This window comes from Colletotrichum abscissum (assembly GCF_030869225.1).
Source record: "Colletotrichum abscissum strain IMI 504890 chromosome Unknown Scaffold_12.1, whole genome shotgun sequence".
Classification (NCBI taxonomy): Eukaryota; Fungi; Ascomycota; class Sordariomycetes; order Glomerellales; family Glomerellaceae; genus Colletotrichum; species Colletotrichum abscissum.
In genome coordinates, this window is record NW_026850010.1 from 310,722 (window position 1) to 337,058 (window position 26,337).

At 38.4% G+C, this 26,337-nt stretch overlaps 3 protein-coding genes across 3 annotated transcripts; 1 reads left to right on the forward strand and 2 right to left on the reverse strand.

Moving 5' to 3' along the window:
* Positions 1–538: 538 nt before the first annotated feature.
* On the reverse strand, positions 539–1,529 carry CABS01_05876 (haloacid dehalogenase-like hydrolase; the record flags this gene model as incomplete). Its single annotated transcript, XM_060539244.1, has 2 exons — positions 539–1,176; positions 1,349–1,529. 2 exons carry the CDS (start codon positions 1,527–1,529, stop codon positions 539–541), a joined length of 819 nt encoding a protein of 272 aa, XP_060404639.1.
* Positions 1,530–2,280: 751 nt separating this feature from the next.
* On the forward strand, positions 2,281–5,756 carry CABS01_05877 (ribosomal protein L19; the record flags this gene model as incomplete). Its single annotated transcript, XM_060539245.1, has 4 exons — positions 2,281–2,334; positions 2,423–4,367; positions 4,420–5,076; positions 5,134–5,756. The coding sequence occupies 4 exons, from the start codon at positions 2,281–2,283 to the stop codon at positions 5,754–5,756; spliced, it is 3,279 nt and encodes a 1,092-aa protein (XP_060404640.1).
* Positions 5,757–6,572: 816 nt separating this feature from the next.
* CABS01_05878 (uncharacterized protein) lies at positions 6,573–9,476 on the reverse strand (the record flags this gene model as incomplete). The annotated part of the gene is made up of 1 exon (XM_060539246.1): positions 6,573–9,476. The coding sequence occupies one exon, from the start codon at positions 9,474–9,476 to the stop codon at positions 6,573–6,575; it is 2,904 nt and encodes a 967-aa protein (XP_060404641.1).
* Between the last annotated feature and the right edge of the window lie 16,861 nt (positions 9,477–26,337).

Consider the following 26,337-nt stretch of genomic DNA (forward strand, 5'->3'; position numbering starts at 1 on the left):
GTCTCAGAAGATGGATATGCCCGATAACAGAAGCCGCAGGACGCGTCGTGATGACAATGTCGCCGGCTTAGAAGACCCCTTCATCTAGACGCGTAGAAAAGCTGGGGTGAAGCCTCGTGCACCAAGTTCCAGCGGCGGAATGTGTCGACTCGATCGTAGGGAAGCTTCTTACCCTCTTTTCATCAGCATCACTCGGCGCATGTATGGACAACGTTCTCCTGCAGACTTCGGGAACTTTGGGACTTCACGCACCCTGGGAACGCATCTCGGATAGGTCTTTAGAAAGCTTGTGGAGAGCATTCATCATCGATCGTGATCAAGACAGGAGGGATATGTCGACACAAAAAGCCTTTCATGTAGCAAACTTGGAGGATGGGTTCAATGGTGGCTGATATGCAAATGAGACAGAGACGAACGATTGAGCAGTTCGTCCTGCTTGTCTAGACCATGGTGTCTTATACTCTCTTGAACTTTTTCTAAATAGACATGAAAGTGACAGCAGACAAGTTGCCGTCTAGTCCCTACTCCTGCGTCTCTTTTATGTCGATGAAACTGGCTCCCTGCTGCTAAAACCATCCTCAAGGATAGGAATCAGCTCGTCTAATCGGCGAATCACCAAGTCAGTGTGCTCGTGGTCGACCAAATGTACATTGACATCGTTGGCAAGGAGCACTGTCGCCGCGCCAGCTCTTCGCCCAGCTATCATGTCATCGATCGAGTCCCCAACCATGATCAACTCACTACCATCACCGACGGTTGTCTCCTTTGCATCAGTCGAGGTGCTTGTTTCTTTGACAAGACCCCAGTTTCGCGCAATATGCAGAATCCCTGCGGGATCTGGCTTAGGCGGACGAAAGTCGCGGGTCACGATGGGTTCGAAAAGTGACCCCTCGAGGAACTTCCCGAGAAGGTGTGCCACGGGCGCGTCGAAGTTGCGGGTGCAGATGCCCTTGCGGACGCCGCGGCTGTCGAGGTAGGACATGAGCTCCACGAGGCCCGGCTGGGCCACCTGAGATGCCATGGCCGTACGCTCAATGTGGCGAATGGACTCCATTGCTGTCTCTTGTTCCTCCTTTGTGGGGAGGGAGTAGACATGGTCGAGGATGTCTACTTTCTTTGTGATGCCGAGGGCTTGACGCATCTCGCCGAACATGTACGTTTGAGGTTCACTTGATGCTAGTCAGAAAATTTCGTAAGAAAATATATGCGGCTTGTAAGAGTATCTAATAAGTTTGTGAAGATGTGAAATGTGTGGCAATTCATGGACTCTTGTCTGAAAAACCACCCGCTCAGGATGAAGTGATTCTGCTTTGCCGGAGGTGCCAAAGTTGGGATTCGAATAAGATACAGAATGAGAAAGTATGATGGCTACAAGCAATGAGACACCTGATCACGTACCATAACGTTCCATCAACATCGAACACAATGCCTTTGAGTCGAGGTGCAGTTGAGTTTACTGCAGCGCCTGGCTTCAATGGGGCGAATTGCCGGGGAGCGTGTGTAACCATTCTCGAGACGAATTTCTTCATGGGAGAAGATTTGGTGTTGATGAAAGCTTAAGACCAACGGCAAAAGACGACGCTCAGGATTTCCCGACTTTGAGATAGAGTTTGCGGTGGTTGCGATACCTTCTATAGAGGAGCACGAGGAGCTGTTCCGATGAGTCGTTTAACCCTCAACTAAGACGGTAGAGTACGTACACACCCGCACCGGATCGATGACCGCGAGTCGGGAATGCGTCCTGCGGGCTTAGCTAGTGTAAGATAGGTAGGCGGCGATTGCGCAAAGCCCCACACTGGGCTGGATGGGCATTCGGGGAGTGGGAACACAGTGCCGGCTGACTGACTGAAATGTTGCACAATTCCGGACCCCAGCCGGCCAGATGACATGGGTCTAGGGATGCGAATGGTCGGCGCGAATCTTCGAGGCAAGAGAGGTCTGCTGTGCTGCTGCTGCTGGGAGGAGCTTTCCATGTGGCGACGCCCAACCTGCAGCAATTTAGACCAGTGCCAGTGTGTCGCGGATGCTCGGTCGTTGGGAATTTTGTTTAGACGCCTTTGCAGTTGGCAGTAGGTCTGTCTGTGTCTGACAGCTATAACCTACCTTTTTTTCCTTACGTACAACAAAACGTCCAGAGGGCACCACAAGTTCATCCCTATTGCCGCAACCTAGAAAACGAACCTCTATTAGACAAGCTTCTGCGAGCTCCCTTGCTGAGCGCAACCAGACCGACTGCTCCAACACGGCTAACATTTGGGTGATGCGCAACACCCAACCGTGATGAGCTCGTCGAACAGCAACCAATGGCCACCTAGGCGGCCCTCGAAACGGAGCGTGAGTTGAATCGGCTATCGTCCTTTTTCGGTGAAGCTTGTTGGCTGGTGTTGCGCAAATCGTAGCTGACCGCACGGTGTGATTCTAGAAGCTCCGAAATGGCACCTTCATCGTCCCAGGCACCGGCGAACGCAGCCGCCGCCAATTCTCTCTCCGCGGGTCGAGCATCGAGATTCCTCAGCCCGAAGTGAACGGATACCGATCCCTCTTGGCCGCCGAGTCGACGGGCGAGTCTCTCAATGTGGTCAAGCATAATATCAAGACCAGTGCCCTGCACCTCTGGGACTGGCTCATGTCTCCGGCGGGCAAGGGCGTGCTGAAGTGTACCTTGGCATACCTGTTGGCCAGTATGGCGACGTTCCTCTCGCCCATCTCGGCTTTCTTGGGGAAGCCTGATGGGAAGCACGTCGTCGCGACTTTGACGGTCTATTTCCACGCCAGTCGCACGTGGGGTTCCATGGTCGAGGCCGTCGCCATTGCCACCATAGCCGTCCTGTATGCCGAAATCATATCCTGCCTCGCCATGGCCTTTTCCGTTGTGGTAGGAGGCCAGCTCGGCCTCATCCCGCTGTCTCACGTTCTCATCTTGACGTTCTGCATCGGCGGCGGCATGGGATTCATCGGGTGGGTGAAGCAAAGGCTGAACAACCCCTTGGTCAATGTGGGATGTACCCTTTCTTCGATTGCAATCATCGCTGTGGTCACTAGAGAGGAAGCAATCCACGAAGGGCACTTTTCCGAAGCTAAGATTGTACAAGTACTTAAGATGTTGGCTATAGGCATTACAATCACGGCAACGGTCAACTTCTTTGTCTGGAGAGTGTCGGCACGGGCCCTTTTGCGTTCCTCGATGAACTCGGCCGCGGTATCACTTGCGGACATGCTCTCGATGATTACTCGTGGCTTCCTGAATGGTTCTGAGAACGAGATCATGTCGGGAGACTTTGGCCAGGTTGCGAGACTGTACAAAACGACGTACGGGAAAATGACGAAGAATCTTAGGGAGTCAAAATTGGAACACTGGGTTCTTGGACGGGAGAAAATCTATAACCTGGAAAAGAATCTCGTCAAGTCGTTGGAATCACTCTCGCAAGCCATAGGAGGTTTGAGGAGTGCGGCGAACACGCAGTTTGCCTTACTCAAGGAGATGCCGCAGGATCCCATGGGCGGACAGCTTTCTCCCGGAAGCACGGTGTTCTCACCAACGCTGTCTCGCGCCATGTCCCAATACCTCAAGGGTGCTCGGGATCGGTTCGCGACACTGGCATCAATCGAGGAAGATGACGAGTACGACGATGATCTGGATAGCCACCCAAGCCCTGAGGCAACCCCAGACGGCCCTCCGGCGCCACTGCCTACTTTCCGCTCACCGTCAGAGATCTTTGAGCTCTTCATAGCGCTGCTGGGCCCCTCGATGAAGTCTTTGGCATACACTCTTTCGGAGATCCTGAGAGAGCAAGCTTTTGCAAAGGGAGCAGACTCCAAGATTACAGTCAACCCTCATTTTAAACATAGTTTAAAGGACGCCATGGCGCTGTACAGCAACGCAAGAACTCACGCCCTGCAAGAGCTCTACACTAGTATCGAGCTGGGCCGAGCGAGGTCAGAAAAGATTCAAGCAGACATCGAGGAAGTCGCGGCCGCCTGCGGACATTTCAGTTTCAGTTTGCAGCACGTAGCAGAGGATATTGATGCATACTTGACAGCCTTGGAAGAACTCAAGTATAATCGTGAGATGGGCTCCCGCAGCTGGAACTGGCTGAAGGTTTGGAAGTACTTTTCCTCGCCCGCTCAACCCAAGGAATCCGATCCTAGCAGCATGGATACTGAGCGTTTGCTGCATCAACCTATGGAGCCTCCGGAGCAGCCTGTTCGTGCCATCAGGAAATCGGCTCTTCCCAGGGGTATTCCCGACACGATGATCAAGCGCAGAGATACTTTTAGCTGGGATGCCGCTCCCAACGCGAGCATGATTATGAGATTTTTCTCGCAGCAGCTTCTCAAGGGTCTGAGGGTTTTGGCTCGCGATGACAGTAAGTGACTGGTACTCAAGGAGTGCTTAGGCACAGCTAATGATTTGGGCAGTCCGATTTGGTGTCAAAGTCGGCTTTGGAGCGATGCTTTGGGCAGCATGTGCCTTCATTCCAGCAACAAGACCGACGTATCAGCACTGGCGAGGCGAGTGGGGCTTGCTATCTTTCATGATTGTCGCGTCTATGACTGTCGGAGCAGCCAACACCACGGGCACTGCAAGGTTTATTGGCACCATTGCCGGAGCTACCTTTTCCTTGACGGCGTGGGCCATCAGCCAAGGAAACGGGGTCGTCCTCGCGTTCCTGGGCTGGATGGTCAGCTTCTTCAGTTTCTACATGATGCTCGTCAAGAACAATGCCCCCTTCGGTAGGATTACGCTTCTCGCCTGGAACGTCACTGTTCTCTACGCCTATTCGTTGTCACAAAAGGTGGATGATGACGATGACGATGAGGGAGGTTCCAACCCTTTGATGTTTGAAATTGTCTATCACAGATTTGTTGCGGTGTCTTTGGGTATTCTATGGGGTATCTTTGTTTGCCGGGCAATCTGGCCCATCTCGGGCAGGAAGAAGTTCAAGGAAGGTCTTTCAGTACTCTATCTCCAGCTTGGCCTCATCTGGAAGAGAGGACCGTTGGCTATTCTACTCCGAAGCGACAACACGAGGTCGTACATGAAAGCCGGAGAAGAGCAAGCACTGCAACGCTATGGTAAGAGACTTACTCCCTAAACTCCAGCATAACGCATACCGCTGACACAGAAAATAGCCTTCAAGCTTGAAGCCTTGCGTAATTCCGCAAAGAGCGAGTTCGAACTTCGTGGCCCTTTTCCTGATGCCGCCTACGGCCGCATCATGCAGTCTACCAGCAAGATTCTCGACGGATTCCACGCCATGCGGCTCGTAACCTCCAGACGAGGGCAGTTGTCCGCAGGCGAACGAGCTCTGCTCGAGTACACGGCACCAGAGCGCGCGCAACTTTGCGACCGCATCTGCCACGTTTTTCAGGTGCTCGCAAGCTCCATGATGCTAGAGTACCCGCTCACCGACGCGATCCCGTCAGTGGTGGGCAATAAGGACCGACTGCTGGGCAAGATTTATCAGTTCCGCAAGGAGCACCAGCCTCCTTCTCCCATAGTTGGGAATGACTTCGGGGAGCAGCGACAGGAGGAGAGTGGCAACGGAAACGGCAATGTCGGCAGCAACAATAGCAGTAGCAACAACAACAACCAAATTACCAAGAATGGTGTGGTGTTGGAAGAGAAGGACTTTGCTCTGTTGTACGCGTACACCTTGGTCACGGCCCAGGTCGCGCAGGAGCTCGAGTACGTGCAGAGGGAGATTGAGAACCTCTTTGGCGTGCTCAATACGGAAGCGCTCTTGCTGCAGTAAAAAAAAGTTCCCCAATATACATAGAAGAAGAACAGGATGTTACTGGGTAGAGAGGTGGCGGCGGCATGCTCGCAGTAGAGATTGAGACAGTGAATATGAACCAAACAAAAAGGGGTGACTGGACGGACTGACTGACTGATTGACTTGACGAAACAGGCATGGCGTTTGGTTCCAACACTATATACATATATTACTAGGGATACCTTCCAAGGGGCTTTTGGGCTCAAGAGCGACGAGAGCATGGGTTACAAGGCATACATACATACAAGTAGTCGTAGTAGTAGTCATTGAACACTTTTAAACCCACTCTCAGCTGTCTCTCAATTGAAAATCGCCATCATGCTTCTTCGACCGGCTAGTCGATTCTGATATCATGTGATTTAGTTGTATTGTAGTATTGGAGTCATTGCTATTCTAGCTGTACAATAACAAGAAAAGTGTAGATTTGCGAGCTATCCCAGCTCGCTAGGCATGGCATCAATCATGTCCTTGACGGCAACGCACGACGCTTTTCCCGTCTTTTCTACCTGACAACCCAATCTGATGAGCCTCTTTTCCGTCGCCGACTTTTACTACATATCGAGCCTTCAGAGATCGTCAGATGCCAGGGGGACGAAAGAAGCATGCAACCTGGCGCCATCTGAACGCCATGCCATAGATAAAAAGTCGCCTTGTAAACGCCGAATAATAGACACAACAACATACGTACACTGTTTGGAAAAACAGTCTTGAACTCCCAAACTCGCTGCGTCATCTTCGTCAAAAATAAAACAAATAGCAACGTATATGGAACCATGGTAGCATCAGATATAACGCCTAGTTCCAGCCATGCTGCATCCGATCGGCGTCTTCGTGAATACGAAAGCCTACGCCTTCGTCGGCGCCAGGCACTTGCCAGCCACGCTGTGTGCTAGGATACTCGGATGGCTGGCTGCTCACCTCCGAGTGAACGTCGTCCTCGATCGTCGGCGAGAAGAGCGGGTCAATATTCTCGCCGTCGGACATGTGTTCCTGGTCCTCGATGCCGGGCCAAGGCTCATCCTCAGGCAGATGGACCTGCCGCGAGAACGATGAGTCACCCTCACGCTCCGGTGGCACGTGAGCTACCATCTCGATGCTGTAGTCGCTGTCGTCGTCGTCGTCGTAAGGGTTGGTGCTTCCGTAATCCGGATCGAGGTTTTCGTCATCGTCGGCGGGAGAATCATCCACCACAACGCCCGTACCCCGCGGACGGGTCTCGCCTAGCGGTGCGTTGCTGTACGGGGTCGCATAATAATGGGGCGTGATGCCACGGGTTGACGGGTGACGCTCATCAGAGGGAATAACACCGGGCATCGGGCTTGGCGATACTGTCCATCGAGGGGTGTTAAGAGGGCGGCTCGGCGAACGAGTCGTGCGGCGCCGCTTGTAAGCAGTCGAAATGTTGGGAGGGTTGGGTCGGACTGGAACAGCTGCCCTCTGGCCAAATGATGATACACGGCGCTTGATCTGCGACGGCGACATGTTGGCGGGGACTGAGGGAGGAAGCGAGGCGGTGCGAATGTACGGTGGCTTTGTAATCCTTCCGTCTCTCACAGGGGTTTGCCCACGGGCTGCCATGGGACTAGATGACCGCATCGAAGACTGAATTGCAATATGATGCAGCGAAGGGGATGCCGAAACTCGCTGACCAGCTTGACGCATACTCAGAGAAGCTGGCGCGCTCACAGTCTCGTCAAGATGGTCATTCCACGTCCAGTGGTCCTCTTTCGCGTCGGCTTCGGGGACCTCCTGAGTAGCCTGAGAATCGGGGTAGAAACGGCTCATTTCGCGGAGGCGTTGCCAACTCCAGCCGCTCTCATACGATGGTAGATCTTGGAGATAGGCCTCAGGCTGCGTGATGAACAGACGCGGCTCAGATGATCGCATAATTACAGAGTTGAGAAACGACACGTCCCAGAGGGCAGGCGTTACCATCTCTGCCGGCGTCAAAAACCGGAGGCGGGAGTCTTTGTGGATCTTGCGGAGCGGTACCCATGGTTGCTGCAGGCCCAAAAAGCGACTTGTCTTATTGTCGAGGCTGCGTCGACGTGAGGCTGAACGATTACCGCCAGAAAGTTCGGTGAAGGCGGTGCCGAACGCAGTATGGATCGCTGCCTGGACACTTCGTGCGTCTGACCCTCTGACAGATATAGTTCGCACTAGACCGCGGCTCTTGAGTCTGCTGTTGATGATGCTGGTAGGACTACAGGCCTTTGCCATCAACCACGCGTAGTCATGTCCAGGATCAGCCCATTCTGCGCAGAAGGGTGACTGTGCTCTGAGTGTGTGAGAGCTCATGGTGTTGGGCATCTGAGTCCATTCATCTAAGCTCGAATTGCCATCGGATTTGAAATCCTGGAGCTCCACCCAGACCCTCCTCAATGGGAAAGGCAGATACACAACTTCAATCTCCCATGGCCGAGTAAGTGTGGGAAGCTGCGACTGAAGGTGGAGGATCTGAGACTGCAGCGTCTGGATCTGGCTGAAGATTTCGCCAGAATGGCCAGCTCGTGCGGTAGTCGTACTTGTAGCGACTGAAACAACGCTGTTGGTAGATTCGTCAAACGTCTGTCGGTCGGCGAGGCGACCTACAACACTGCCGTTATCATTAATGAGCTTTTCCACTTCCTCGAAGCGAACCTCAAGGTCGGTCACTCTGAGATCCGTGGCGTCATGCTTCTCATGACACTCATCGTGCCCGGCAGCGGAGAATGAAACATTCTCGAGTCGCTCGAGACGGTGTTCGTGACCTTGAACTGTATCCGATAGATGGCGAAATGTATCGCGAGAAGGCCCGGCAAAAACAGCATCCTCCTCTCGGACGCAGGGAGACAGAGCCCTCGGAGTGTCTGCACCATGATCACTGTGGACAATCATAGCGCTGGCGTCGTCCTTGGTAAATTGGTCCTGTGGGACAGAAGTGACGATATCCTGGAGTCTGTCCTTCCGTAGAGATTGCATGTTAGAAGTAGCAACACCACTAAGTGTTTGGAGACCTTTCCCAGAAAACGGACGAAGATAGCGAGCCTGGCTGGAAGATGTTGTCGAGCTGGGCTGAGACTGCATTAGGCATTGGACTGGTATTGGCGGTAACGAAGTAGAGCCATTTCCGGGCTGAGACTGAATAAAGTCGCCCCAGCTTAACGTATCCTGTAAAGTAGACTCCGGGCGCTGGCTAATATGGTCCACATGACGGGGCCTTGGTTCCTCGGGCTTGCTCGGAGATATAGCCATGGCAGTATCCAGGTTCATGAAGTCCATTGTCGGGGGGTATCCGGTGGGCACACGAAACGACACATCTGGCAATTGTACCGGGCTAAGCGGTTCCCTGGACATCCTTGGTCTCTCATTCTCCTGGCGAGGAATGTGGGTGGTGGGCGTGGGCGGAATCGCAGGCACAGGCGCGGGTGCTGGAGCCTCGCTCGCGGAGCGTCCGTCATCGTGGAAGCAGGCGTGATGCGAACACATGCACCAGACGGAGTTATCAGATCCCAGGCTATCTGTATACGCCTTCCCGGCGGCGAAGCGACTCCAGAATCGACGGCATCCGCACTTTGCTCCATTGGCGCCAGGTGTTAAATCCACATAATTGCATGCTCCTCCAGGAAGTTGGACAGGGTTGCGCTGGGCAGCGCCGTCGTTGTAGATATCGAAAAATGAAGAGCCCGGCAGAGGGGGATCAAAAGGTGTTGTTGCCATCGGTGGCAGCAATGCTCATCAGGGAGGTCGAGGGGATGTTCGGACGGCGATGGGATGGCGCGGGAGCTTGGGTCCCGGTGAGCTGGGATGTGAGGTCGACGATATTGGTATCGTAGGTCGGTGTCGGTGTGATGGAGGAAGTTGATTGAAACGAGACGAAGGAAATGCCTACGCGGCCCAAACCAGGGCCCAGCTGGGTCGCAATCCGAGAGACCTAGAACATTGCAGCAGCTGTGGTAGTTAGCCCTCTGTCCTCTGTCCAATAATAGGAGCTATGTCCTGGATTGAAGCTGGCACTCGCAAGCCAACTGGGGAAACCCTCAGGCCGTAGCACGCACCCGCGACGGAATAGATGTATAACAAATCGGGAAGGGGGAAGTCGGTTTCGCGAGAAGCTTCGTCTTATTTATATTTGCATGCGCCGGCTTGGTGAAGAAATGCACGAATCGAGCAATGCAGCAGGCGGACGAGACTGGCGAACGATTGAGTGGTGGGGGAGATGTTGTTGATAGAAAGTGAGGCGGTTACTGGATTGGGCAGCACAAGCACGACCGAGGGACCTGGCGTTGGTTGATGTGCGGATGGGCTAATCGAGGCGGAGGAAGTGGGAACCTGGAACAGCACTGGAAAGGAAATGCGCGACAAGTAACCGGGAACGAGGGAGAAGGGTAATTAGGAACGAGGCATGCGAAAAGGTGGAGAAGAGAAACATGAGTTAAAGCAGCAGGGCAAGCTTCGCTCAGGTTCACGGATATCGTTTGCTCGAGGTCACAGTGTATTAGCGAAGCAAGTGGGCTTATGCAAGTTGGCAGGAATGACTCGAAAAAGGTTGCAGGGGTCTTTGATTTCTCGGCTGCTGTCCTAAGGCTGCCGTTTGATATCTGTTAGAACAAGGTAAACGCTCTGGGTATTCGTATAAACCGTGGTGTGAATTGCATGTAGATGGCGGCAATTCAAGCTATGATGCGGCATAACACTAAGTGACTAAGTGCTCTAGGTGTGTGTGTGTGTGTGTGTGTGTGTGTGTGTGTGTGTGGGTTGGTGTGCCTGATGTCGTAGGATTTCGCTTGCATATGGATATCCCATGCTGCGCGCCATGTCGTACAATACACAAAGGCCCAGTGGACGCCTCTCACTCTGATGTGGTGGGCATCAGTGTCAGTCTGAAGCTACCTTAGCGAACCTGAAAAGCTGCCGTGCTGCTTGGGCGCTTCTGCCGCGCAAGATCTTAACCGGCCAGGCCCGTTGCAGGCCTCCATAGCAGCATGGGAACTTGCCTGGGAGGCGACGGGATGGATGCCCACAGCAGGCGCGAGAGCAGGCCAGCAGGCCAAGAAGCAGGGGGAAGAGACAGCAGAAAAAGAAAGATACAAGGATCAGGAGTGATTGGATGTCGACGGCCAGAAACGCGTCTTCGTCTTGCTTGCCTGCCATGGATTAAAGTGGTCGGCGTGAGGCCCCGCCCGCGTATCCTTGCAAGCTCCGCGTCCTCGGAGCCCCGATTGGCATCCAGCGGAAGTATCCCATTGGCCCGACGCCAACTTCGAGCGACTCGGCCCCCCTCTTCTGTTCCTCCCATACCACAGTACGGAAGAGGTACTTTCCCACGCCAGCCTCTTTCCCACCGCAACTCTGCATGACCGGGGTTCTTTATATCTTCTCGAGTCGCAACTCTAACGTTCACAGTGTTTTTATTACGTAACAGGGATAGTAATCGCACCTCACGAAGTTCCCGTTACGTACTAAATTACGTATCTATTTTAAACATTATATATATAGACCTTTTTCTTTTATCTATTTCTACTTTAATAATTAAGCTACTTTTATTATACTCCGTATACTTATTATTATATACTATAACTCGTAATAATTATAAGCTTAGCTCTTAATTAAGACCTTATATTACGATAACGTACTTATTAATATAATTCTTACGATTTTTTTAAAATAATTAACTTATTTATATTTATTTTAACTTAAGCTAAATTAACTAGCTATAATAATTAAATTAAATAGTTTAACGTACTTCGTACTATAAGTAAAAGCGTCGGGGTTTAGAAGTACGTCGACTTAGATACTTTAAACTCCGACGTATTCCTTAACCCCTTTATAGCGCTTATTTTACCCTCTAAATTCGGACGATTAGTTATAACCTATAATAAAAAAGAACTACGAGCTTATTAAGCCCGTTATAAAGCGTTTAAAAATAACTAAAGAAATTAAGAAATCTTTTATTAATAGCTTTTAAATATAACTCTTAATACGAACCTTTTAACTTCCTTAAATACAAATAACTTATAGGACTAAGTTAGGTTTCTTTTTATAAAGCTAGTTATATTACTTATTTTACATAAATAAATCTATCCCTATATTATATTTATAAAAAGGATCTATATACTTAAGAGTATTTAAAAATAATAAGAGCTTAATATTAAATATAAGTAACTTATAGCTTATAAACGTAATACTATTAATACGTATATTAAAATCCTTACTTAGTAGTTAGTAAAATTAGTTAACGCTATATTATATAAATACGTATTTTAAAAAATTATTAAAAATAGCGTTAAGTTTAATATATAGCGAATTATTAAATATTTAAAATAAGAATTTATACCCCCCGAACTAGTAGTAAAAAATACGGTTCGAGAGGAATATTAATAAGCCTTTAATAAAGCAAAGACCGGAATTAACCCCTAACGCTAGTATAAGGAGTAGTAATTTACTTATTTCTAAGCTAAAATATACGATATTTTAGAAATTAATAAAAAGATCGCTATACTTAACTTCTTAGTTACGGTTAAATCTAAACTTAACCTTATATAGGGCTAACGTATATATAAAACCTTTAGTAAATTAATAGCCTTTAAAACGTACATAAGGATACTTAAGGAAATTGCGTATATATTTAGCTTAGTAACTTAGGACGTATATACTAAACGACTTTTAAGTTAAAAAGGGGCTTATTCTATCTTCGCTAGACGCTCTAACTTAGTTAATAATATAAATAATAAAAGTAACGTTATATACTTTTATAATTACGTATACTTATAGCGCCCTATAGTATACTAAAAATTAAAATAAGTATTTATAAACCGAAACGCTAGTAAGTTATTAATACGAATACTAAAGAGCTATATAGAAAAAGTCCTTACTATTATTAAATTAAGTAAATAAAAATTACTCTACGGTAAGCTTAAAAAAGCTAGTTAGCTAAAGAATAATAGAACCCCTAAGAAACCTAGGTTTTTAAAAAGATCTTTTAACTAACTTATAATAAGCTTATTAATAAACTAAGATAAGGGCTACGTAATTACTATACTTATAAAAAGTTAGGACTTAAAAATAAATATAATTTTTAATACCCCTATAAATAGTACTTACCCCCTTTCTTAAAGTATAATAATAAATAGCTATAAAGTAATATATTTAGTTAATAATAAGAGCCTATTTAAACCTAAGAGTTACGTACTATTAAGTAATAATAACTATATTAAATTAGGAACTACTATACTACTTATTACTATACGTAATACTCGTATTATAAAGGGCGTTTTAAATAGACCTAAGAAAAAGGGAACTTATAATTTAAAGCTTTAAAACGTCGCTTATATTAAGGGATTTTATATTAATATAGTTTTAGAAACTCTACTAAATAAAAGCGTACTCTAATACTACGGTCTAGATTATACTTTATAATAAGAAACGTTTTATAAAAGTACTATTAAAAAGTAGCTTATTTAAAAAAATAATCTAGTTTTCTTTAAATATAAGCTCTTCTAATCCTATTTTTCTTTTATAAACCTTAAGCATATCCTATAGAGCCTAGTTAATATTATATTACTAATTAGCTATAGAAAATTCCGACGCTTATATTAATATACCCATAAGAGGTTTAATAACGCGCTCCTCTAGTACTTTAAAACAGGTTATTTCGGACCTAATACTCTTCGTTAATTATTATATAAGACTCGAAGTATACGTATTAAACCTCTATTATAAATTAAGTATAAAGTATATATATTATCTAAAGCTAAAATAGTAGTTTTAAGAGGACTATTTTTAAAAAGAGCCTTATAACTATAGTACCGTATATACTAAGATCTCTTTTATTTTAAACTATTTTTTAATAAATAATAATATATACTTATAGCTTCTAACGAATATAATAAGTAGCTTAGGGGTTTTTTTTTAAAAACTAAAATAGAAAAAAAAGTGCTTTTCGTATTATAGAGCCTCGAGGTAGTAATTTATTATTAAAAAGGGACTCTAATCTGCTTTTTTAAAAATAATAATAAGACTACTTTCTTAACTATAAACGTTAGATACGTATATAAGACGTAGTATAGTAAACTAAGAATTAAAATAGAACTTCTACCTCTATATACAAAAGAACCCGTAGGTAATACTAAAAAAGTAGGTTAACTCGTAATTACTAAAGCTTATAAAATACGCCTTTTTATAAACCTCCTTACGAATTTATAAAATAAAATAGTATTAGTAATAATCTTTATTTATAATATTACCCCACGGGAGGCTAATAAAGGAGATTCGCTTATTATAATAGAAATTAATTAGTAAAAGCGGTATTAATATTAGTAATAAACGGGTTACTAAGTATAGGATTCTAAATTAGTTACCCCGTATTTTAGTAATTTTTACGTATATAGCTACTAAGTATACTCTTTTTATAAAGATCGTAAGAGGGGTATATATTAAAAAGAGTTTAAAGTACTTCTCCGTAAGTATATAGGATACCTAGTTAAATATATACTAAAAACGTATAATTTATATAGGGTCTAAGTACCCGCACTTAAGTAAGTATTTATTATAAAAAATATTAAGTTTAATAAAAAAGTCTTTTATAATCCCGTATATAAGGAGTAAGCTATTATAAGCGAGTAAATAAATTTAATAATTTAAGAAATATAAAAACTCTTTAATACTAATAATAAGCTAGTTCGAGTACTTAGAGAAATAAATCTAGACTTCGGAAATATTAGTACTTAAAATAATTCTATAGTTAAAGATAGTATTATTATTAGATTTTTAACTATTTAGGACGCTAAGTAACTAATAAACGTACTTTAGGGTACGGTTAATAAGGCTAAAGAGGTTAATATAGTCTTATTATTATTATTAACCCCTAAGATAACCCTTTTACGCAAGCTCGGGGGTAGGGGTAAAGAAGGGGATATAATAACCGGGTTATAAATAGCTTTATATAATTTATAATCCTCCTTATAAATACTTATATATACCGCAGAGGTTTTTAAGTTTTTAATTCTTAATAGCTCTTAGTAAAACGCTAGAGTACGTAATAAATAAGGTACTAATTACGAAAAAGTAATTCCTAATACTAAAGTTAACGTTAATAAGGAACCCTTATAATAAACCTCTATTATTATATAAAAATAGAGTTTATAAGAACCGCCTTATTAAGTACTAAGTAAAGCTTTATTAGGTCCTAAATATTTAAACCGGGCCCGTAGACCTCTATAATACTTTAATAATAGTATCTTCGTAACGCTCTTATATTTAAATATAAGAAATAGTAAATATTATAACTATTTCTAGGACTATTTTTTCTTTACTTTTATACCTAATTAGTAAAAAGCTATAAAAAAAAGTAATATAGGATATATAATACTTTATTAAATAATAAAAAGAGTAGTTTATAGGACCTATTTAGAGCGCTCTAGAGGAGTTTAAAAACTACGACTTACTAAAGTTAACTTTTAGAGCTTATTAAAGAAGTTTAGTAATATTAAATATTTCCTACCGTAACTATAAAAGCTACTTAGGAATATTATAAATATAAAAATAAAAAAGCTAAGGGATATTAATATATAAGAAGAGGTTAACCGTAATCCTAAATAAGGGATCCTACTTTTATTAAAGTAAGTATATACTTATAAATACGATATTAATAACGAGGTTAGTAAAATAAAAGTACGTATATATATAAAGGGGAATATATAACTACTAAACCCCTTATAAAATACGTACGCTTTAATACTTACTATAAAGGCCTTTAGGCTTATAATAGTAATAACTACCTAATTCGACCTTAAAATAAACTAATATAATACTATTAATATATTCCTTAACGCGCCTTTTAAAAATAAGAAGCTAGTAATTATTAAACTCCTAGAGGGATATAAGGTTATTAATAAAATAAACAAGCTCTAACGCGCTCTATATAGCCTCTAAAACTTACTAATTCTTTAGTTCTAAACTTTTACTTCTATATTTCGTAATATAAATATAATATATAGCTACGAAGAAATCTATATTTACTAAACTATAAATAAGAAAGTAATACTAATATTTTATATTAACGATTTTATTATTTTATATTATTAAAACGACTAAAAAGTAGCTTAGAGGATTATTAACAGTATAAAAGAATATATTAACTTTAAAAAGAATAGACTAATTAATTACTTTCTTAGAGTATAGATTCTATAAGACCGTACTACTCGTAAGGTTTACCTTATTTATAACGTATATATTAAGCGAGTTATTAAGTGCTTCGACTTTATAAATTTATTATATTTAGCTACCCCTCTTTTTTAAAAAGAGTTTAAACTAAACGAGGGGTAAGTAATAAAAAAGGAAATAAAGAGCTACTAAAAAAAGGTTAAAAATATATTTTATATAGCTATTATAATTAGACTAAACGTCGCCTTTACTTACTTATAATTATTATAGTTCCTAACTAACCTAAACGTAACCCATATTAAAATAATTAACTACTATATCTAATATCTCTATATAATAAAATATTTTATACTCTACTACGGTAGTATACTAAGTACGTAATTATTATTTCTAGCTAGAGATACTAGCTTTATAAATAACGAAATAATACGACGATTATCTTAGGGATATATAATATTCCTTTTTAATAGCCTAATTTAATAAAAATTAATATACTAAGTAACGGTTATAATATTAACTACCGAAACTAAGCTTTTTTATTTTAAAAAAACTATAAAAAAGACTATAGCTCTAAAGCGCCTTTTTAAAAATATTACCCTTAACTTAGGAAAAGTATAGTTAGTTAACTATAATAATTAGTAAACGATTCGACTCGTTATAAGAGAAAGAGAAAGAATAGCTACTTAACTTCGCTATATCGATATATAAAATATATAGCTAAGATAAGAATACGCTAAAAATAGCTTCGAAGTTACTTATATATTAATAAAAAACATACTAATAAATAGACTTACTAAAAACCTTTTATAAACTAAGTTCGAATATTTCTATATACTTCTTAATTTTTATAATACGTAAAAAGCTATTATAAATAGCTAAAATAGTTAAAAATAATTAATTTAGGCTACGTTTAAAAAAACTTAATACTTAAAAGTAGATAATAGATAGAACTTAAAGTATAGCCCGGAGGCTTAAAATAAATAAAATAAAAACCTCTTATAGCCTAAAAGCCTAAATTCTTAAAATAATTTTACTCCGTAGAATATACGTATATAAAAATAAGACCTAGGCTTATACTTACTATTTAAACTCTTAATTTACGAAGTATACGATTACTAAGAATATAGTATTACTAAAGAGAAGGGTTAGTATGCGTACTAAAAAACGTATTTTATATATTTCGAAGTTTACGAAACTAAGAGTAGTAGGGGTAGCGGGGGGCGCGGGAGTTAAAACGATTATTAAGTTAATAATTTAAAATATAAAAGCGAGTAGTATAATAAGAAGTTAATTATAAATAACTACGATAAGTATAAAAAAGGACTAGGAGCATAAGTTAAAGAAGTCCTCTATATAAAAACCGATATAGTTCTTATATAACCTCTAATTTTTATCTATTTAGTAAATAATATTATAAAACTTAGTAATATCTTATTAAAACTATAATTAAAAATACGCTTTTTAATAATAAAAAAGGATAATATATTTATAAAAAAAGGAGCGTTATTTATAATAGCCTTAGTAAGGGCCTAAGTTATTAACTATAAAACGACTAATATATTAATATACCCCTTAGCTAAATAGCTATTAAAATAATACGTATATTAGCTACTACTTCTTATAAAATAATAACTACTATCTTTAGAATTAATATACTAAAGGGCTATTTTAAAATAGGGTAAGCACTAGATCTCCCGTTCTTTAGGAGCCTCTTTCTTAAGCTTTTTAGGGACTAAGTATACGTTAAATAAGCTTAGAATAATAAAAAGAACTATATTTACTACGGGGGGTACTTTTACTTCTTAACGTTCTTTTTTACTTCTTATTACTTATAATAAATTCGGGATGCGGCTAGTAATAAAATACCAATAACTTAGTAACTAATATACGGTTTATATTATAAAAGAACTTTTTAAGAGGCAGAGCCCTTATAAAGGACTCTATAAGCTTTAATTTTATAATATACTTATACTTATATTATAGCCTCGCTAGTTAAGTACTTATAGCCTAATCTCTTATAATTCTAAAACTTCTATTTTTACGAAATAATTAATATAAATAATAATAAATTATAAAAACAAATAGAACGTTAATAAAACGACGCTTAGCTATTAATAAAGAGCCGTTAGTACTAACGAGTTATAACTATTTAAAGTTAACTATTTAACCTTATTCTATTTAAAAAAACGAGCCCGCTATAGGGCGAGTCCTACCTAAATACTAGCGTTTATAAAAGAGCTAGATAAAAAAAATAATCGGAGTAAATTACTTTTACGGGCTAGTTACTTTATTAATACCCCGAGGACCCTATTTATTATAAACGGGGCGTTTATTAATAATTAATTACTAAATATACGAGGTTAAGGTACGTATAAAGGCGCAAATAGTACTAAAATAGCTAGTTTAGTAAACCCTATAAGCCTAATAATAACTTACTTTTATAAAACAATAAAAATAATAGTTAAAAATCGAAACTAAAAACGGTATTAATATAAAAAGCTTGTTTAATAGCTTACTAAGCGGCTAATAACGTATTTAAGTTAACGAGAATATAAAAAGCCTCTTTTCTATAATTATAAACTAATCGGAGAAGAGTTTATAAGTACCTAAGTAGTAAACTAAATTATTACTATAAAAATAAGTAATAAGCTTCGCACAAAAAGTATTATAAAATAGTATATTAAATAAGCCCTATTTAAAATATCCCTATTACTATAAACGTAATAGTATAATTATAAAAAGAGCTTCTAGGATCCCCTTTCCTAGGGCGACTTTTTAATATTTATTTACTAATAGTACGTAAACCCCAAGACTTAAGAACGAAAATACTATAAAGAACTAAGAATAAAGAAGCTAAAAGAGGGCTAAACCCCTACTTAGTTCCTCGCTAAGTAGTTAGTAATTTATTATAACCTAAGTATAAAAGATATAAAAAATTCGAAAGTAGAAGTATATTAGTTCTTTTTTAAACTACTATCTTAACTATAGGACGATCTAATTCGTTATAAAGTTTTAATTAAAAGAGTACGTAATATAGCCTACGAAGTTAATAAACTATAATTATTAAATTAGTAAAAGAGCGGTAACTAGTTATAAAAAGATAATAAAAAGAGGCTATATTTATTATTAAAATAACTATATTAAATATTCCCCTTTTATAAAAAAAAAAATAGAGAGAGCTCTAAGGGGCTAGGCTCTAAGGACCCGCTAAGAGTAATATTATAAAAGCCGTATTATAAGAATACTTATACCGAGCTATTATAAAAGCGTTATAATAGTAATATTAAGTACTTTACGTATAATAAAATAGGCTATATATTTAGTAAGTACTAAAAAAATAAATTAAGAAGTAGGGGTAATAATAAGCTAACGTACCCCTAATTAAAACTAATATTAATAACTATTTAACGGGTTATTACCGAGCTAAGAGTTATAAAAGTCGACTCGTTAAAAAATAAGTAAGCGTAAGTAATATACTTAATACGCTTATACTAAGTATTAAAAAAGTATTAATAAGAATAATTACGAAAAATAGGGTAATAGTTCTACGAGGTATTACTAAAAAGCTAATAGAAGTTAATATAGATATATACTCCGAGATAAATATTATTAATACTAAGCTCGTAACTTACTTAGGGTTAACCCTGGTTATTATTATAGCTCCTTTATTAAGGGACTTTTAGGGTAAAGCCGTAAGCTAAAAAAAAGCTTACTAATTAACGCTCTTTTTTATTAACTACTATAAGTAGCTAAGGAAGATTTAGTAATTATTCGCTATAGTTAATAGAGATAAAAGAATAGTAAACCTCTTATTATTATAATTATTAATAGGTTAGGAGGGTATTCGTATTAATATAATAACGAATATATAATTATACGAGCCTATTTCGGTTACTAAACTAAAAGTAATAGCTCGTAATATTATTAAGAATTACGAGAGGGTATACGTACTATATATTACTATTATAAAAAGTATTATAAGGGTAATAGAGACTAAACTATAAGGGGGTCTATTACTAAAACTTTAATTAAAAACAGAGACGTTCGATAAGTAATTAGCAAAGGGACCGTAGCTATATAATAGGGCAAAATACTTAATTAACCTAGTTCTAAGTACTAAACTACTATATAATCCTATCTATTTATTAAGTAAGAAATAACTTAATAAGTTTTATATATATATTACTAAGAACTTAGTAAACGGCCGTATTATACTTTTAGTTAGTAAAGCTAGGGTACTAATCCTTTTTATATTAAAAAAGAACGGTACGCTACGCTTTTACGTAAACTACTATAAGCTAAATAAAGTAATTATAAAGAATTAATACTTACTATTACTTATTAATAAGCTTTTAAATAGGCTTTATAGAGCGAAATAGATCTTAAAAATAAATATTAAGAATACCTACTACTATATCTAAATTAAAAAAAAAGACCGATAGAAAATAGCGTTCCGGAGCTAATATAATTACTTTAAGTATACTATTATACCTTTCGGGCTAATAAACGTACCCGTAACGTTCTAAGTATATATTTACTGAGCGCTCGCTAATTTATTAAATACTTATTATATAGTATATATAAACAATTTAATAATCTATTTAATAATAAAGGAGTAGTATATAAAGGATATTAAAAAGGTCTTTTAACGTTTACGGTTATACGGGCTTTTTACTAAACTATTAAAATACTCGTTCTATTAAAAAAGGGTCGAGTTCTTAAGTTATATTATTATACTAAAAAGAATCGAGATTAACTCGTTACGAGTACGAACGATCGCTAACTAAAAAGCGCTAGAGTTTATTAGGGATATTTAAGTATTCCTAGGGTTTTATAACTTCTATCGGAAGTTTATTACTAAATACTTAGGTATTATTATATTAATAATAGTATTACTAAAAATAAAAAAGGAGTAAATAAAGGATTTTTAATAAACTAAAGAAGTAAACGAGGTATTTAATTAGCTAAAAGTTACTTTTACCTTAGTAACCGTACTTACGTACTAGAACTTATAACGTATTATATAAATAAAAACTAATATTTTAGTTAAAGCTATTATAATAATTTTATTATAATAAGCTAATAGAGAATAGCGACCCGTTACTTATTAGTTATAGAAGCTTTTAAATACGGAGTAGTAATAGGCTACGGGCTAATAAGAACTACTTATTATAATAAAAGGGCTAGAGTACTAGGCTTACTATTTCTAAAGCCTTTTATAAAAGTTTATAGTTCTAATAAATTACTAAGTACTTAAAAGAGTAATTAGTATACTAGCGCGGGACCTTTAAAAAAGGCTCGTAAAGTAAGTATATAAACTATTAATATTTAACTTTAATTTAAAATACTAGCTAGGAAAAACGAACCTAGCGGATAGTCTATTTAGGAAGCTAGACTATATAAAAAAAGAAGTACTTTATAAGAACGTCCTCCCTACGCTAGCCTAGAAGCTATATCTTATTAATAAATTACTACCTAACGTCTAGTAAAAAATAATTAGCCTAAAAAAATAAAATAATATTACTAAGGCATATATTTAAGTAGTTAAGGCCTTTTTTTATAATCCCGGCTAAATATTAGCTAGCTCTAAAAATAAAAAACCCTCTCCCCTATATTAATAACGTATTATAGGGCGCACTAATAAAATAATAATAGTTACTACTATAACGACTTAAAATAAAAAAATAAGAGAATTATTAATAAACGCTCGTTAATAGTTTTATAAAAATAAAAAGGAATTAGATAGAGCTAGGGTTATTATACTAAAATAATATATCCTACGTCCTATTATAAAAGAGCTTATAAAGAGTAAAATAGTATTCGCTTCTTATTTTTTATTAAAAACTAAAGAGCTCGTTAGAGGACTATAAGCTAAAAACGAGTTCTATATATTATAATTAATAAGAGTTTATACTATAACTAGCGAGCTAAAAATATATTCGCTTAATAAATAGGGTATACTATTTTTTAAAAAAAGACTCGTTATTCTTTAAGTAAAGTCTTTTTAAATAAAAATCCTTTATTAATATTACGATAATTATAGGGTAAGTTATATAGGAACTACGAAAACTCTCGAGTTAATCTAAAAGAAGTTCTATTAAGAAAATATTTAACGAGATATCTAGGAATACGTTAAGAACTATAAATATTATTTAGGAATTATAACCTTAAGATATAAGCCGTACGGGTAGCTATAGTTATTATTATTACTCTTATATCTATTTTAAAAAATATTTATAAACTTTATTACGGGGCTATTACCGAGTGCTCGTAATAATAGTATAAAGTATAATAATATTTTAATTATTATTTATTATATAATAAAGTTCGCGAAGTTCCTACTTACTATTAAAATACTTAACGTAGTATAAATAATAAGTATTTTATACTAAGAGGTCGAATATAAGTTTAGTACGCTAAAAAGTATTATTATAGATAGAAATAAGCTCTTTATAAGCGCATTTTAAAAAAAGTTTACTAAAGAACGGGTAATACGTTACTAACTATTTACTATATATTACTTATAGACGGACGGCTAAATAGAACGGACTTATTAAATATTAAAAAAGTATTTAAAAATCTATACTAAAAGCTTACTAAATAAGTAAATAGCGTAGTTAAAAAAAGCCGAATTTATATATAATAATAGCTAATACTCTATTATAAAAGTATCCCCGTACATAGTACTATATAGCTATTACCCTAAGTATATTAAATATATACTTAATTATAAGGCCATAGTCTAGGGGGTTTAAAAAAGGGTTTAGAAAATTAAAGAGATTAGGGCCCAGGCTACGTAAGTATAAGCATAAGCCTCTAAGAGCTAAGTAGCTTATTATAATAAAAAATATACCCTAAAAGAGTTTAATTATAGAGAGGTCGTCGGCCTATTAATAAAAAATATACGATTTAAAAATAATAAACTAGCGCTAAAATATATTAAAGTAGTAATAACTAAAAAAGTAAGAAAATAGGCTTATTAAATATATCTACTAAAGTAATATTAAAAAATATATAATATTTTCTTAGTTTCCTAGCTTAAACTATAGAGAAATTACTAAATAGTTAGTAACTAAATAGCAAATCTCCCGGAGTTAGAAAACGAGTAAGACGTTTAAAAAATTAAAAAAATCGTTATAATATAAGGCGAGAAAGGAAACTTATAATATCTTATTAAATAGGCTAGGTAGCTTACTAAGTATAATACGTAAGAGCTTATTAAGTATTTTAAAAGGGTAGTAAAAATAGTTAAAAAATTCGAACGTTATAAAAAAAGGGTATATATAAAATAGGATAATAAATATTAAGTTCGCAGTAAAAAGTTACTAAAAACAAGTTAATTAATAACACTTTATAAAACCCTTTTTATCTAGCCCAGCGCAATTCTTAAGAAAAAATAAATACGTAACTAGTAACGGAAAGAAAATCCTTTACTATACTTAATAGCTTAATAATAATAATAACCGCGAGGCTAAGTAGGCTCTTATATATTATAATAATTAAAATACTTTATTATAAATATATACTACTAACTTAATAACTAGTTAGCGCGCTATTACTAAATAATAATAATAAAATATCCGTTAAATAAGGAGATAGGAGTAATACTTTATTCCTAAATAAAAAAAGATATTATTAATACTTTACGGAATCTATTACGAATAACGACGTTAATAACTTTATTATTAATATTAAAAAAAGATATTATATAATAACTTTAAGGACTAAAGTTACGTAAGGGGGGAGTAATTATAATAAATTTAGGATATAGTTAGTAATAAGACGTTAATAACTTAGTAACTAGTATACGGTTCGTATTATAAAAGAACTTTTTAAGAAGTAGAGCCCTTATAAAGGACTTTATAAGCTTTAGTCTTATAATATACCTATACTTATATTATAACCTCGCTAGTTAAGTACTTATAGCCTAATCTCTTATACTACCCTTCTAAAAAGAGCTAGTTTTACGTTTTTTAAACCTTAAAATAATATTAAATACGAACTTTTAAAATAATAAGTATATAATATACCTTTTTTAAAGGGCTTATTATCTAAACTAGTCTTATCCTTATTTTTAAATTCTAAGGGGGGGATAAGTAAAAGCCCGTTAGAGCTCTTATTATTACTATTTACTTTATTATTACCCTTATTATAATTATTAAAAAGAGCTTCGAACTTAATAAAGTCCTTAGTATTTTAAATAGTAGTCTTAATATCTTCTTAACTAAGGAGGGAGAGCTTAGTAACTAGGCCTTAGTAAGTAAATAAGAGGTCGTAGGGGGGGAAGACGACTTAGAGGGGCTCGTTAATATTATTACCTATTTAAACTCTTAATAAACTATATAATACGTATATAAGAAGTATTATAAAAATTATATAAAACTTATTATTATTTTTAGATATATTAAATATTTATATTTAAAATAAAATTAGTAAACGATTTAATAATATAGGCGCGCGCGCGTAATAAATAGGGGTACTTATAGTAATTATAAGAGGTTAAAAAAAAGAAAAAAAATAATAGCTAGGTAACGCTACGAAAATTTAAATATACGTAAAGTAACTAAGTAGCCTCGCCCTTAGTAATTTATATACTAGAAATAGTATAATACGTACTATTCTAAGTTAGGATTCTATTTACTTTAGATAAAGGGATATATTTATAATAAACGTAGTTTAAAAGACGCGTATCCCTTATACTTATTTTTTTTTTATTTATATTTAACTAAAATAGGCCTTTATAAGAGTATTTAGAAATTCTATTTTAAGTATAATAACTCCTTAGTAGTAGTAATTGGGGGGTATATTACGTAATAGGGATAGTAATCGCACCTTATAAAGTTCTTATTACGTACTAAATTACGTATCTATCTTAGATATTATATATATAGACCTTTTCCTTTTGTCTATTTCTACTTTAATAGTTAAGCTACTTTTACTATACTCCGTATACCCATTGCTGCGTGCTATAACTCGTGACAGTTTTTAATACCATTAACCAGGAGTCGTTTCTCTTCCCGCGACCTTCTGATCAGCCCCCAGTCCTGCTTCTTAGTTCCAAACAACGTGCTCCACTATAGAAAAGCGCGAGACTACGATGAGCATTGAGCAAGGGGTATGCCATTGTGGAGGGGCAGGGTCAAAGAAGCAACGATTAAGATGGCCGTTCCATTCCAGAGATGGAAGGACAGAATCCGAGCCATTATCGTTGGTTTGACGCGGTTGGATCGACTCTACACTGTCCGTAAACCCTTCCTTTTCCCAAACATTTCAGCACAGATCAGAGTCCGGGGACGGCGGCAAAGCACAGCAAAGAAGGCAGCGAAGCATGCGTTTCCCGCGTACCTAGTTGATTGCGCACTCGATAAAGGCAGACAGAACGTATGGACGTGATGGACGTGAACGACACAGACGGACCGTGGGATAGACAGCAGTACCCTGGATTTCCAGATCCTGGTGTTAGTCGCTTGATGGGCAGAACAGACCAAGCACACAAGACCACGCTAGGCTGACGCTCAATGATGCTATCCATTCGCAAACCTGTGAGGCGTCCGTCCGGGGTCCCGCACGGCGATCCCGCCCTGTACGCGAGGCGCCCTGATCAAATGACTGGCTTTCAGGCAAAAGCAGCATGTGGGAAAATCGCCCACTAGCCTTATCCAAAAGATTCAGGTCGACGTTTGTCAAGGTTGTGCAAATCTCAAGAGTCAAGCCTCGCCATGCGTCGTTGGCTGCAAACTGAGTGTAAGCCCTTTTCTCCCTATTGCATGGGGAGGTGTGCCCCAGGAAAGGAAACTGTGAACATGATTTTGGGAAATGGGAGTCACAGCCTGGCGCCCATCTGCATCGCTGACTAGTCAAAGGTGGAGAATGTGACGAGCCTTGAGGGATATAGTCCATTGTCGATCCTTCGTTTCGCGGAGTCGAGACAAGTTTTGTGAATCGCGAATGGTTTGTCGCAGACTCTCTTTCATCTTCCATCTGCCGCGGACAGTGGACTAGGCTGGTAGGCACGTATGTAGGTTGGTACTCCGGCTTGGCTGCCAAGTTTGATTGTGTCACTCGACCCGTCCCGCTCGGGGCCAAGGATCCACATATGCCGCCGCCTAGCCGGTCCACCGGCCAGAGTTCCGGAAGACTGGTTCGTTCCTTTGCCGGTACGTCTTTCTCGCTCTTTGAGGCAAGCGTCAATCATAGGTCCATATCTCAGTGTACGCATCATCCGCTGAGAGTATCATCAGAAAAACGAAGTCCTTTGATCTCCAGTGATATCACGCAAGTAAACAACTTGAGATGGATAGCCCAGACGTTTCAATTACGCAAACTCAATAATGTTTATATGATCTGTAGATGCTCAGCAACTCTAAGTTTCTTACTCGTCATGATGTGATATGCTAATGCTGTGCCCAATATCCGT